The 14,156-nt window shown below is 46.4% G+C and overlaps 1 protein-coding gene across 1 annotated transcript in view; it reads right to left on the bottom strand.

Annotated features, from left to right (window-relative positions):
* Nucleotides 1-4,958: 4,958 nt before the first annotated feature.
* cblb (Cbl proto-oncogene B, E3 ubiquitin protein ligase) overlaps nt 4,959-14,156 on the bottom strand; it is a 42,132-nt gene continuing 32,934 nt past the window's right edge. The window contains exons 11-19 of the mRNA XM_070917220.1: nt 13,544-13,738; nt 12,058-12,435; nt 10,021-10,112; nt 8,079-8,213; nt 7,919-7,983; nt 7,291-7,407; nt 5,864-6,055; nt 5,593-5,706; nt 4,959-5,188 (exon numbers count right to left, since the gene is read on the bottom strand). Coding sequence (XP_070773321.1) covers nt 4,959-5,188; nt 5,593-5,706; nt 5,864-6,055; nt 7,291-7,407; nt 7,919-7,983; nt 8,079-8,213; nt 10,021-10,112; nt 12,058-12,435; nt 13,544-13,738 — 1,518 coding nt within the window. The remainder of the gene's footprint in view (nt 5,189-5,592; nt 5,707-5,863; nt 6,056-7,290; nt 7,408-7,918; nt 7,984-8,078; nt 8,214-10,020; nt 10,113-12,057; nt 12,436-13,543; nt 13,739-14,156) is intronic.

A 14,156-nucleotide genomic window follows, 5' to 3' on the forward strand; every position in this document is an offset into this window, starting at 1 on the left:
GTGTCAATACCTCGGGGACATGCTGGACATGGGAGGCCTCAACCGGGATGAGAAGGTGAGGAAGTCATCAAAACAAAACGCCACTCCAACACGTCACGGAGAATGCCGTTAACCAGGGCCTGAAAGTGACGCTGGAGCGTTAGTTAAACCAAAAGGCCCCCCCCCTCCCCTCCCTAATCCTCACCAAAACATATGCATTACGTAAGTCCAGCTTTGTAAATACCTTAGCACCCTGCAACAGTTGGAAGGCGGAAGAGGTCACAGGGATGTCGTCACAGAAGGGAGGGAGAACGCAGACTGAATCCACCCAGGTGACTGACTAATGAGGGACAGGTGACACTAAATAGGGTGGGGGCAGACCCTTTTTTTTTTTTCCGCTGTAACAGGATCTCGGTTTGTGCTACATAAATACATAAAACACACTTTTACAAAGAGTGACACTAATTGTAACGCCCTGCAACAGCAGGGAACTGCCACGATGATGAGCCGAAGAAGAACGCAACATTTACAATGTCTTCTTGTCCAGAACTACCGCAGAAAGACCTCCACACACTAAGACATTAAGAACTGAGCCCCAAACTGGATTTCCTGCCCGTTGTTGTGCTTGCAACGTCATTCCAGTGTTTCACACCGTGACGTCACCTCTCCATGTTTGATCACCATGCTAATTAGCATTTTGTTGTTGTTGTTGTTGTTGTTGACGTCTCGTTTGTGTGACGGCAATCCGACTTTGTCTGTGCAAAGCGGTAGGAGGACAACGGAGACCTGTGTAGGAGGAGGGATGAGCTTCATCACTGTTGTTGCGGCTTCCTTGCTTGTTCAGAGATCCACTGATTTCTTGATGCCCCCCTTTAATCCACGTGTTCTTCAGGGAGTCTCGTGCTTAAGCCCCCTATAATTCTGTGTATAATAAGACATTGTGTAAAATTCAACAATGTTCAGAGTCAACACAGCCAGCCCCGGATTCAGGTTGGCTCTCTAAGGAAGGGGGGGGGGGGGGGGGGGGGGGGGAGACAGTATGTTGGGTTTCACATTTACTGTGCAAGGCATTTGTGTTGTTGAACAAATCCTCCATCTGATGCCTCGAACAAACACAAATGTGTCTCAGTGCGGCGAGGTACAATCCACGTTAGCACTTGCAGCGCGCGAGCCGCCCTTAAGCGGTTATGTCCCCGGGGAATTCAGCTTGCTGAGCTTGTGTCATGCTTTTTGTTTTATTTCGTTTCGATTTTTCGAACCGGCATCCGTTTCACTCCAAAATGAGATGTGCAGTCTAAATCCACCTCCGCCACCAAAAGGCACAAGCGTGGAAAACAGGGAAGTAATAATATATCAATGCATCTTTTTCTGGAAACATTCATGTACAGCACTCCCATATTTGTGGACGTTTAAGTAAATTTGGTGGCAATGGAAGATTTCTTTTATAGGTTCCTCCTGAAGACGTGGTAACTTCCTAAAACAACCGGCCACTGGAGTTTTTAGCGAACGCTGCTCAAACAGGAAGAAACCGTGCATTCCCTGGGGACTATTTTCAGCGGCGGATGAATCCACATTTGGTGCTCAAGCGAGTATATTTGTTTTTTTGGGGGGGGGCAGCAGGACGGTGTGTGCGGGATTGAGCCAAACTAAACCACAGCGTGTGTGCTGGATGAATGAAGGAACATGACATGGCACCCGGTGCTACAGTGTGGCTCATCGGTGTGTTTTCAATAGCTTTTGGAGCTCTGTGGCGCAGAGGAATATATATATATCGGTCTTTGGAGACACACACACAATACTTGTTGGTAGGACACATTCATTGCTGGTTAGACTCTGCACGTGGGGTTTGTTGACAATAAGAAATTTTCTTTTTGAATAAATCACGTAATTTAACGTCTTCCTCGCCATCAGTGCTAACACAGTAGCAACTTTCTTTCATTCAACTTCCCGTTAAAATCCGTATCCCTTGAAATCACGGGTGCCCCCCCTCAGTCTTTCTCCTGATCGGACTTCTCCCTGAGGTCATAGTTACCGGTGACACTCTTCTGGTACTTCGTTTGCATTACCAGAACAAATCGAACCTCTTTTGACTCCCTAGAAAGAAAGAAAGAAAGAAAGAAAGAAAGAAAAGGAAAAAAACGGACCAAAAAGGAATTGACTTTTTATTTACTCATCCATGAAAAGAACATGTCGAGAAAAGAAAAGAAAAAAAAAGCATTAATAATGTATAAATTAATTGCACATTACTCTATGCTTTACATATTATCAACACTTTTTTTTTTTGTCACAAGAGCACATTAATACGAAAAAAAACAAACAGAATTAGAAAATAAACAACTGCCCTTTTGCAACCTACCTAAGGCCACTTACACCCACCCGCCCCCTTCGTGAGGGAAGTCCAATGGAATGGACGGCGAGCTCAGAGCCGTTCAAGTTTGAGAGAAATAGCAAACCGGACCAGTGCAAAAAATGAAAGCCTCAGAGTTAAAAAAATGCCACCGAGTGTCACATTCTGAATGATCTGCTTCTATCGTGACTTCCTCCTTGCACGCAGCATCGCTCAGCATCTCCATTTGGGCCCTGACGTTAACACATGCTCGACAGTGGTGCCCCCCCCCCCCCCCCCCCCCCTTTAAAGTGCAGCTCAAAAGAGGAAAAGGAAATGGATGGCAGTGGCGGGGTGGGTGGGAGGGGGGGAGGTACATCCTCTTTATGGAAAGACGTGGGTGGGGTGATAAATGAATGTTGTAAATGAATGAATGAATGTTGCAAAAAAAACACCACTCAGGTCGAGAAAGCGCTGCATGAACACCTGTAGATGTGAAAAAAATACCCCCAAAAAAAGGGGGGGGGGGCTGACATCATATTGACACACTCACATTGTACTGTCAGGAAGTGGCAGGATTTGGGGACTGTTGTGGGAGCAAGTACCACTAAGGGACTCTGGAATGTGGAAACCGAGAAACGTTGCGAAGAAGTCGGAGGGGGCGAGAAACGCAAAGCGGATTCATGTGGAAAGAGAGAACAAGATAAAAACCCTGCCCTCCGAACAAAGTGGTTCGGATCATCTGGATACTCTGTTGTGGTTGAAGGGTCTTGACTGCTCGTGTTCCTTCACCGGTCCGGGTGAGCCGGATCTCAAAAATGGCCTTGGTGAGAACGATGTTAGCATAACCAATGGTAACGATGCACCAAAACAGTAAGATCCCAAATTATGAACCGGAGTCATTCTTTCATCGGTATGATTTTACCATCCATGTAAACAAGGGGGGGGCCCTGACTAACTAACTACACCCCTAACAGGTCTGGCACAGCCAAGATCCTGCATACTATTCTAAAGAAAGAAAACGTGTTACATTTGAGCAAATCCAATATATGCAACTGATTCCAGATTCTGAGGGGGGGGGGGGGGGTGATCACCTTATGATGACTGTGGAACTGAAATGGAGACGGGTAGCAGCAGTGTGGCGGCTGCAGTATGATGGATGCAGTGTGGCGGCTGCAGTGTTTCTGAGGCAGTGTGACAGCTGCAGTGTGGCGGCTGCAGTGTTTCTGATGCAGTGTGACGGCTGCAGTGTTTCTGCTACACTGTGACAGTTGCAGTGTGACGGCTGCAGTGCTTCTGATGCAGTGTGACAGCTGCAATGTTTCTGCTGCAGTGTGGCAGCTGCAATGTTTCTGATGCAGTGTGGCGGCTGCAGTGTTTCTGCTGCAGTGTGGCGGCTGCAGTGTTTCCGATGCAGTGTGGCGGCTGCAATGTTTCCGATGCAGTGTGGCGGCTGCAGTGTGGCGGCTGCAATGTGGCAGCTGCAGTGTGACAGCTGCAGTGTTTCCGATGCAGTGTGGCGGCTGCAGAGCACGTCGTCTCTGAGCTCTCTGGCCGAAACGCAGGCACGATCGTCTGGCTTCTGATGTGGAGAAATAAAAATAAAAAAAGCTCCACAAACATTAAAACATTTTCCACCACTTAATCACAATCGCTCAGAGTGAACAACGGTACAGCTCACTCATGCAGAACAAAAACATTCATAAGCTTTCTGTCCTCAAGTGAAGAAAGTAATTAATAAAAAAAAAGGCCCCAGCTCATTAATCCTCAGGTCCAGGAACCGAAACGAAGAACAAAGCTAAACCCCCCACCCTCTTGCTGCCTCACTCTTTTTGTCCAAATAAGATACCACGTCTAACAAGAGTGCTCCTCTGGAGCTGTCGTTCAGTTTTCTCCAAGTCTGGGGGAAACAAGTGAATTGAATCAGTAAGGCATCCTCTGGCTCCATCTATACGCTCCCGACTCACCAGACCTTGTTAAGACCTACAAGTCAGCCAGACTCTGGGCAAACAAACAAAAAGTATTATCTAATGGGCAACACATGAGGGAAGGGAGAGGAGAAAGAGTAAGGGGGGAAAACGTACAGAGAAGAGGAACGGTGGAGTCTGGCTCCCCCCACTGGTTGTACATAAAAATGACCCTTAACAACTGGCTGAGCATGGAAGCTGAAGTGAGCTGGAATTGTCTTGTTCTATTAAAAAAGGCCCTTCAAACTAAAGCCTGGAGGGTGGCAGGATGTGAAAGGAACTGTAGCAGCAGTAGCAGGATCGGGGCTTTAAAAACAGGCATGACAGTCCAGGCCCCCTAGACAAACAGGAGCATTTGAAAACCAGAGGCCAGCACCGGCAAAGCCCACTGTAAACAACAACAAGCCTGCTCCTTTCTTTTCACAGGTTTAAATAATTCACAGACGGTCTATTCTCCCTTTTTTGATTCTCTGTGTTCTGCCGTGATTTGGTTTGAGCCACTTTTGTTGCGCAACGCCACCTCTGTTCTGCAACAAAAGGCAAGTCTCCCTTGAAATGTTTCTTTTGTCTCCACTGTTCATTGTCGTTCCGGCGGTCCGAGGCCAGGCAGACCGAAGAAGCCCTTTTATTTGAAATTTTTTTAAGTCGGTCCATTCAGAAGGCACTGCTTCATTCCGTCTCCGGGACTAGAGGTTCAGCCTCGGGGCCACCAAGGCGAACTCTCGCAGAATGTTTCGGGCCACGTCCACTTTGTACTGGGCGATCATCAGCGCCCGCTTCACGTCCTCGAAGGAGTAGCCCTCCCCCATCAACCTGGCGATCTTGGCGTCCACGTTGTCCGACTCCGCGTCCGGGGGGATCTTCCTGGGCAGCGGCTTGGGCGGCCTGGCAGGGGCCTGCAAACAGTCCGTCGATACTTGGGGAAAGAGAGAGGAGGAGGTCATTAGTGGTCGAGGAGAGGTTTTGTAGACCGCACACTGCTCGTCAGACTTCAGACCTTCATCATTAAGTTACCGCTATCTTTCATAGCCCGTCCGGTCAAAGTGAGTCCTATGACCACCATTGAAAGAACCTCTCGGGACAGGACATGGCCTTGACACCATCCATCTTTTCAGACATTTTATACTCCCTTCTACCAAAAACCCTTTCTTCTTTGATCGAATAAAGTGATCACGCACAATTCTAATTCCTCAAAGGCTCGTACTTTTTCCCAGACTGAAGTCTAAAATACAGATAGCATAGCATTTTTCATGTGTGTGTGTGTGTGTGTGTGAGCATTTCCTCAAGTAGTCATTTGCTGAGAAGGAGACGGAACTCTACCTTGACTGGCCGGTAAATGGTCATACTCTAGGCAGCCTCTGGCTTTAACGTTCTCCGTGTGCCGTCTGAGTGGAGGCAGAGGCGCAGCACAGTTCAGCATGTCAAACACGGTGTCTGGGAACGGGCAGGACACGAGAGAAACTCCGGTAAACAAGCAGTCAGCCGACAAAATCATGCTATAAAATGACGTGCGGCGCGACACTTTCGGTAGGCATGATAAACGCTCAGATTAGCGCCACACCTACACCCCGCAATACATTTCTATGCTCACCGGGGGTTAACAGCAAGTGCCCCAGCTCCGAGGCGGGCCTGTGTGGCCGCGCCATGGCAGAGGAGGAGGGCGACGACGTGGAGGAGTTGCAGGACGAGGACGGCGAGGAGGAGGAGAGGTCAGCGAAGCTGTGTCGCGCTGGCGGAGGAGGAGGCTGCGACAGAGGGCGGCTGTTGAAGGGGTCCTCTAATACTGAAACACAACAGAAGCAGCAAGACAGAAGTGAGCTCTCCGCTCTGCTCTGATTTGCGGTTTATACTTATTCCGTGAGGAGGAGGAGGAGCGCTGGGACAGGGGGTACAAGTAGGCTGGGCTAAGAAACCGGTTGTAGTAAAACGGATCAAAGGTTCAGGCTGTTGCGGTCTTAAATTCTTACCCAAATACATCCCACAAATGTATGACTCTGTTAGCACACCGAGCTACAGAGCGTGGGTTAACAAAACCCTGAAGTGGCGCTTATAAGACACCAAACATACAATTCTAAGCACACAGTGAGGGATCGCATTACGATCAGGCAACTCCATCTGCATATGTATAGAGCGCTGTAGGAATGAGTCCTAAAATCCGGAAATGAGTCAGCATTCTGGTTCCCTTGTCTCGAAGGCAGCGGGTTTTTGGTTCGATGCCTGAAATAAGGTCTGCGGTTACACACAAGCTTTTACATTTTACTTCTGGCGATTCCAACAAAAGGTTTACGTCAGTATCATAAACCTTTGTTTGCCACAGAGCTTATTTTCTGCAATAATCCAAAATCCCGTGGGAAAAATCCCATTGGCTTTTTGTCGAGGGCACCAGGCCTCGACGCTAACTTCCTGGGTTGGCATCACCCTTGCAGCACTCTATTGACAGCATTACTGTAGAACAGTGCACATTCATTCCTATTCAAATGAGGACCATGTCAACTCGCTCCATGTGTTGCTACTGGAACGGTGATCGGACAGTTGAACAGGAATGGTGCTGTATACCAACTGCAGGATAGGCTTTAAAAGTAAAAAATATATACAACAATGTATATGTATATATATATATATATATATATATATATATATATATATATATATATATATATTCAAATGAGGATATATATATATATATATATATATATATATATATATATATATATATATATATATTTTTTTTTTACTTTTATTTTTCACTTAATTATTGTAAATATGTATATTTTTATTTCTATTTCTTATTTTATATTTTGTACATACTCTTATTTCTAGATTGAATGGGAGCACCGGTACTGTACAATTTCCCCCCGGGGATCAATAAAGTCTTTTTGATTCTGATAAAATCACCTGTCAGTAAAGAAAAGAGACAGATACATCCGTCAACGAATTGCTTGAGATTCACTGGATAAAGTCAAGAATACAAATTTGACAGTTTTTTTTTGTGTGTGTGTGGGGGGGGGGGTGGACTACCTTGGGGGGGCAGCAGGACGTCATAGTCGGAGGGTGTCTTGTTGTCGGTGTTGAGGGGGCAGAGACCAGCATGTGGCACCCCCGAGACCAGCCCCCGGCTCGACTCTGAGTGTCCGCCTGAGGGAACACAAGCCAAGAGTTAAACCGAACGCGGCCTTTAAAAAGGTTCAAACAGGGCTCTTGCGTATTCAGTTTTAATTGACAAGGACGAACTGCGCCAGTGGGACCGGTCGTTCTGCACTTTCACCAGCCTGATGAATCATTTACGAGGTCTAATTTCCTTAAATGAGGCAGAATAAGAAGGGCCACTCTACTGGTATCAAGATTTCTCCAACAAGGATCTGTTGAAAACAAGTCAGTCTGTACTGGAAACAAATGAAATGACCTATAGCCTCTTCCTTATTTTAAGACGCCATACTGGAACATTTTAAGTCTCAATGGTTCATCACAGAGGGCGTCCAGACGTGTTCTTGCAGTTTCCGCAAATCATTTCTGGGCATCATATTCACTGTGCTCACTGCAATGTTCATTACACCCGATGATCAGTGATGCCGCCTTAATGGGGATAAAGATAACATATTTGTAACTTGGGATGTTTAAATCAACCTCTGCTGGTTTCGGGACTTACCGGGCTCGGGGGGGTGGGGCTTCTTCTCCTCCATGGAGGGCTCTGGAGAGCCGTTCTCCAAGTGTCTGAATGAGAGAGAGAGGGGAAGTCGTTTTGGTTCACAGCAGCCCAGTTAGACTCCAAGTAGCACGTAGTAACTTTAATACACCAAGGCTTGTACCTGCTGGGCACGGCGATGCAGATGGGAGACTGACTCAGGCAGAGGCTAGATGAAGGGATCTGATAGCTGTCCTCCGCCCTCTCCGTCGCCCCCCGCTGCCGCTCTGCCACCGGACTGCTGAAAGGGTTGGAAGGCCTGTAAAGATGTCCATGAATTGTCAACCTGCTTTCCGACTTGATATGCAAATAGAGGCCATGAAATGCTGATACATCGGAACTCTCAACTCCAAAATTTGAAATGAGCATATGAACTGAAATCAGACTGTACACCAAAAGCCACTTGGCGTTTGGTTTTCGCTGCTTTTGGGACACAGGTATCCACTGGTGTGATGTCCCACATCATGTGTGTGCCAGCTGACTTTTTCCATCCCAGATTAAGGTACAGCTACATGGAACCTTGTGGCCGGTTGGCCTTTGGCTCCATGATACTAACTAGTTACTTCATCAGCTAACGTTACGCCAGATCCGTGTGGCACAGCTGGTGAAGTAATCTGGCAAGCTAGCGGATCCACTCAGATAGTATTTTGCTGGCCGTAACGTTAGCGAGCAAGCAAGCAAGCCAGAAGGTTAGCCAGCTAGCTGTAACTTAGCCACGCTGCATGGACCTGCCGTTGGTTGCTTCGTTGCGTTAAACTGGTAACGTGATTTGCAAACGGCAAGCTCGCCAGTTTACCAGCCAGATTAGCCCCGGGAGTCTGGACACATTAGCTGACGTCATCCAATCAAGACAGTATGTTAGCTACGTTAGCTTGTTGGAAATTCACCCGTGTTAGCAAACAAGCTACGTGGACTTTGCGTCGGACTCGGATTCGAAGCTAACGTTAGCTAGCATTGCACGCGAGAAAGCCTGGGAGGGTCTCATTTTTTACGACGTAAATGACAGAAACACAGAACCAATTAGCATCACAAAGCTTTATTCATTTAATTTAAGTTAAGTTTGTGTCCGCCAGTCCAAGTCGTATTGTGTGTGTGCTGTGGTTTTAAGACGTGCTGGTCTAAATATTACAGAAGCGGGCCTGTTGACTGAACGGGTGTGTGTTTATCTCTAAGTTGTTGGGGAAAAGTGTGAGTGTGTGCAATAATGTGAAAAAAGGCCACACCACTTTATCAGCTGGCTCCACCCGGATAGCTGTTTACCTCCTGTACGCGTTAAAAGTAGGACGTCATTGTGCTGCAAAGGTGCAAAGTGCACCAACCGTTGGGTCTCCTGGAGATAATGATTAAACAAGGCAACAGTGAAAGAATGTAGTGAGTGTCAACTAAGCCAACAGAGGCCGTAATTACCAAAATATACATTACATGTTGAGGTTAGGGCTTTTGGGAATGTACGGCGGTCTTATTGTAAGGAAAAACGTGTGCGTGAATGATCCTATGAAGCAGAACCTATGCTTTGTAGAATGCATGCGTGCAAGTCAGCTGCAGTCATTTGTAAGGGAAGTGTGCGTACATCACAGTATTTTACAACGCTAAAAACAGTTTTCAGTAGAACCAGAGCTCCCCCCCCCCCCCCCCCCACGGCTCAAGCTTCATCAGAAGTGACAGCTCCATCCCCTTGCCTCCGCCACAGCTCGATCCACAGAAACACCTAATCTAATTCTGACTGCAGCTAAAAAGGCTATTAGAGTGTCAGCTGTCATTTTTTTTTCAAAGCCGTTTCCGACCAGGACTTCTCCCTGAGGCTACTAGACCTCGCTGGTAAAAGCCCCCCCCCCCCCCCCCCGAGTCTGAAACGACAACGAAAAAGAAAGGAGGAGGAGAAGGAAGGCCTGCAATAAGACCGCAGACCACATGGCTATTTTGATGCCAAAGATTTGGCAAGCGTGATCCGATGATTGATCCACGATTTACACCTGACTTTCATTTTGACACACTCCAGGGTGTTTTTTCCAAGGAGGAAATGTCGCTCATATCTTGCAGGATGAAGATTCGAGTGTGATACTCACTTGTGGCTACTCGAAAGTGTGGACTGTGTCGGTGAGTGCCGCGAGGGAAGGATGTCATAGTCATCGCTGCATTGCACACCATTGGAGAAGGGCTGCATAGACACACACAAGAGAAAAGAAAAACTTAAATACAGTATATTATTGTGTTTTATAGAACTACTGCCTGACAATTCTGAAAAGCCTGGGCCAAATTTGACCTTTCCGCAACGCGCGAAATATGGAGACAAACTGTATGCAAATAACCACATCAACTTCTTCAATATTCCAGAGTCTCTCTGGACGGAGAGCGATAGAAGTGGAAAGAATGTGCTAATTGTGCAGACTGCTCAGCAGGATTCCGGTCTCCGGAGGATTCGCCTGGCTGGTTCAAAACACGGCCAAGCATTTCAGTCGAGTCGGGGATTTTGTTCATTCAGCACAGATTATCATATTTGCGTTTCGTCCGACACACTTCCAAGTACGTATTTGCTCATTAGCAGAACGAGCAGGGCAGCGTATTAGTCTAGCGTCTGCTGCACGCCTTACCTACAGAGTGACCCCCCCCCCCCATATCTCTTTGACAATCAACCTACATGCGTGAGGGATTCAATCAGGCTCGACTCGAGGGAATAATTGGACGCGCAAAGTAAGAAGATTTCTACGCACATGTTAGTGAATGCGGCCCAGATTTTGACGCAACATAAACAAATGCACATTCAATTACTTTATCTATAATAGACAACAGAGAGGAGAGGCTTTTTGGGAATCTAAATTAGTCTGCGTGACCTTTCTAAAAGTTCTTCTTTGGCATGCTACTTAGCTGTGAGGCTATTTTGTATTTCTGTTTGTTCCATTAACTACCAGTGAATGGCACCTAAAACATGTTAGCCCTTCTACATACCTGTCTTAACACAAACATTAGCAACAGGACTAGACTTTGCTTGGTAACAACTGCTTCTTACGGTCTCTTACGTGCTCTCGGACAATGGCACGTCCCAAACCCATACGACATACTATATTCCATACAAGATATATGACGCACTGGTCATTACAAGGCACAGTGAACCATTTTGTACTCAATCACGCAGCAACTTAAACTTCTAAATTAGATATCAAACTGTTTTTGCAAGGATGTGATAGTAAGCTTTTGTTTTCACAAAGCTGTTTTATATGATGGTGGATTCGGGCCATTGTAGGTTAAAAAAAATAAATAATTACAGAGCCGGGAAGGGGGGGGGGGGTAATATTCAGATAAAAATCGGAATTTCCGTGATTAAAAGTGCTACATTTTTGAGGAAAACTCGCAAATTTACAAGAACTCTGACATTCTCTCACACTGAAGTGAGTTTTTTTTCCTCATAAATTTGTGACTTTCCCCCCAGGTAAATTTACCGCTTTAATCTCAGAGAATTGTTTTTTTTCTCTGAATATTCCTCGACTCCACCTACAATGGCCCTAATACACCATCATAGTATATACATAGTAAATACTTCTAACTATTATTGACACAGTGCTTGTCTGCTGTGTGTTTCTGCACCTTTCTGTCTTTGCTGCTGTGACTTGTAAATTTCCCTGCTGTGGGATTAATAAAGTCTATTTTAATCTTAATCTTAATCTTAGTTTTACTGCCATATACAATTAGTTTTACTTTTTTCTTTTTCTCAAAACCACCTGGATTTAGTATGTAGTACAGATTACGGGAACACATCCTGATGGTGTACAGCCACGCAGCTGCCCCGTAAGGCTCCGATGATACGTTAGGGTAACCAAACCAGATTAGATGGATGAACCAAAGTATTGGATGAATCGAAAAGAGTTCTCAAAGGCCGTGAATGTCTGGCACCAGACTTCATGTTCACCATCTTAGTTTCGCATGTTGGCAGATGATGATGGGCATGTATTTGGACATAAACCAAAGTAATGGACAAGTTCACGTTTTGACCTGATGATGGTGCCAGATGAAATGTCACCAGAGTGATTCCTAGTCATCCTGAGGGGAACATGAAAGTCTGAACCAAATTATCACCTCAAGTTTTCAAACTGACATCAAAGCCCTACCTTGGAGCTCTCCGAGTTTCCTGCCCCCTCCATTCTGTGATGAAACCTCCCAAATCCCGAGGACGGACAACTGAGCGGTCTTCCGTTAAGGTGCGAGGGACCGCCGGAGGGCCCCAGTTGGAGCGGGTGTTCTGATCCAGTCCTGTGGCCGTCTTTGGGACACCGCGTCTCGGGGGGCATCTGGGAGTCCGACAGCAGCGTGCCGGTGGAGGACGAGATGGCAGAGGACAAGGACGTGGAACTGGGGAGCCAAGAGTGGCGGGACTCTGGGGGGATGGGAGGGGGACGCACTGGGGGAGGCGGTGGAGGTGGGTCCCTCTGGGGAGGAGGCGGGGCTGGGAGAGGCTTGTCCTGCTTCCTGGACAGGCCTGGCGAAGACTTAAGAGAGGTGGAGAGATAATGGGTGTGTTCACTGACATGATACAAGACAATCTGAAACAATTCATTTTTAAAATCACACCATGTAGATCCCCAAGTGGGGATCCAAATAAAGTATGAAGGATTTTTTTTTTTATGCAAAGACACCACAGTTTTTAGGCCTTCATGGCCAACTAAAAATGTGCAAGTGAAATATAAAACCTTGCCCGTTAACTTTAACTTAAGTTCACTTAAGCCAATAAGAAATGAACTATCCTCACATTACATCAGTGCCTGAAATGGGCCGTCACTCACCGGCTACTTCAGATTTTTGTCCACATGGGTACCCTTACTTCTTATTGCGTATACCGCCACCTCCTGGAGAGTCTAGGGTACGCACCCTAAATTCTGCAACGTCCCGCCCTACTCTGCCTCTGATTGGCTAGTGTTGGTTGGTTTGGTTGGTCAGGTTTTTAGGCACGACGAGTGAGATGTTACTGCGTCTCTGTGTAAACACACAGCTAGCTTAACGCTTTTTATCTATGTTGATTTGAGACGCTGTACTTCAAGGTGCTTGCTCATACATTATGGACTTGCCTTTGGTATTCCTTCTCATTATTATTATTTTATCTGTAGGCCAACAGACATCATGTTTTCAGTTGGTTTTATTCTAGCATATATGCAACTATTTGTGTCGCATTTGATTTGTATCAATAGCTACGTAAAGTTTTTATTCACCAAACTTATGTATAAACTGGAAATGTATGCCGTACGAAGTGCACACAAAAATACATTTGAACCAAGTTATGCGTACAAATATAAATGTACCCAAGATACGTTCGATGATCATGGGTACTGGCACCTTTTTTGATCCAGTTCAGGCGCTGCATTACATGATTTATGGGTGCTAAAAAAATCCCTCAGAAATTTAAACATTAATGACATTAACGAATTAAATGTATCTTTTTTCTTCCTCTAACTGTTACTCTCTCCTGTAAGGCACTTCCTAAACTTTGCTTTTATGTAAAATTTGCTTGAAATTGTTATGCGACAGCCCACTGGCCCACTATTGCGCAGGGGGGGGGGGAAATGCAGGTGATCTTTATATCTGGGGAATGCTGTGGCTGACCTTCGGGGAGCCAGTGGGACTGGCAGATGGGGAGCGGATGGCGCCCTTCTGGATGAGGTCGAGTCGTGGCGGCACGGGGGGAAGGCCCAGGTGCTGGACGCAGTGGCCGGGGTCTCCTCCGTGGGCCTTTCTGTGTTGGCTGACAGGTGAGGAGCTGGGGGACACCATGGGCGAGTTCTGGCGCTCTGCACAGTGCTGAGAGAAAAGTCAATCATCCGTTAAAAAAGGGGGGGCTGTTCAGTCGTTCACGACCAGCAGAAATCCAGCAGAATTTCCTCCCTGCTACAGTTGAGCTTCTTTTTTGTTTCCATTTGATTGGTGTTCATTTCACTTTTTGAGTTCTCCGTTTGGAGGAGTATACGTGTGATTAATCAGTTCAGGGTCGTGTCTAGATGGTGACCCCATATTTGCGAAAACTCTCGACGAAACGAAAAAGGGAGAGAACATTTATAGTAACAGAAATCAGTGCACTTGAGATGCGTCCTCATCCTTGCTCCTTGGCCTGGTTGAAACATAAACAGGAAGTGCCATCAGCAGAAACCCACTGTAGACATTCTGGTCCTAAAGTGACAAATCGCGCTGTTGTAGGCTACTTGGCTATAGAGTGCTGCAG

This window comes from Enoplosus armatus, chromosome 13 (assembly GCF_043641665.1).
Source record: "Enoplosus armatus isolate fEnoArm2 chromosome 13, fEnoArm2.hap1, whole genome shotgun sequence".
Classification (NCBI taxonomy): Eukaryota; Metazoa; Chordata; class Actinopteri; order Centrarchiformes; family Enoplosidae; genus Enoplosus; species Enoplosus armatus.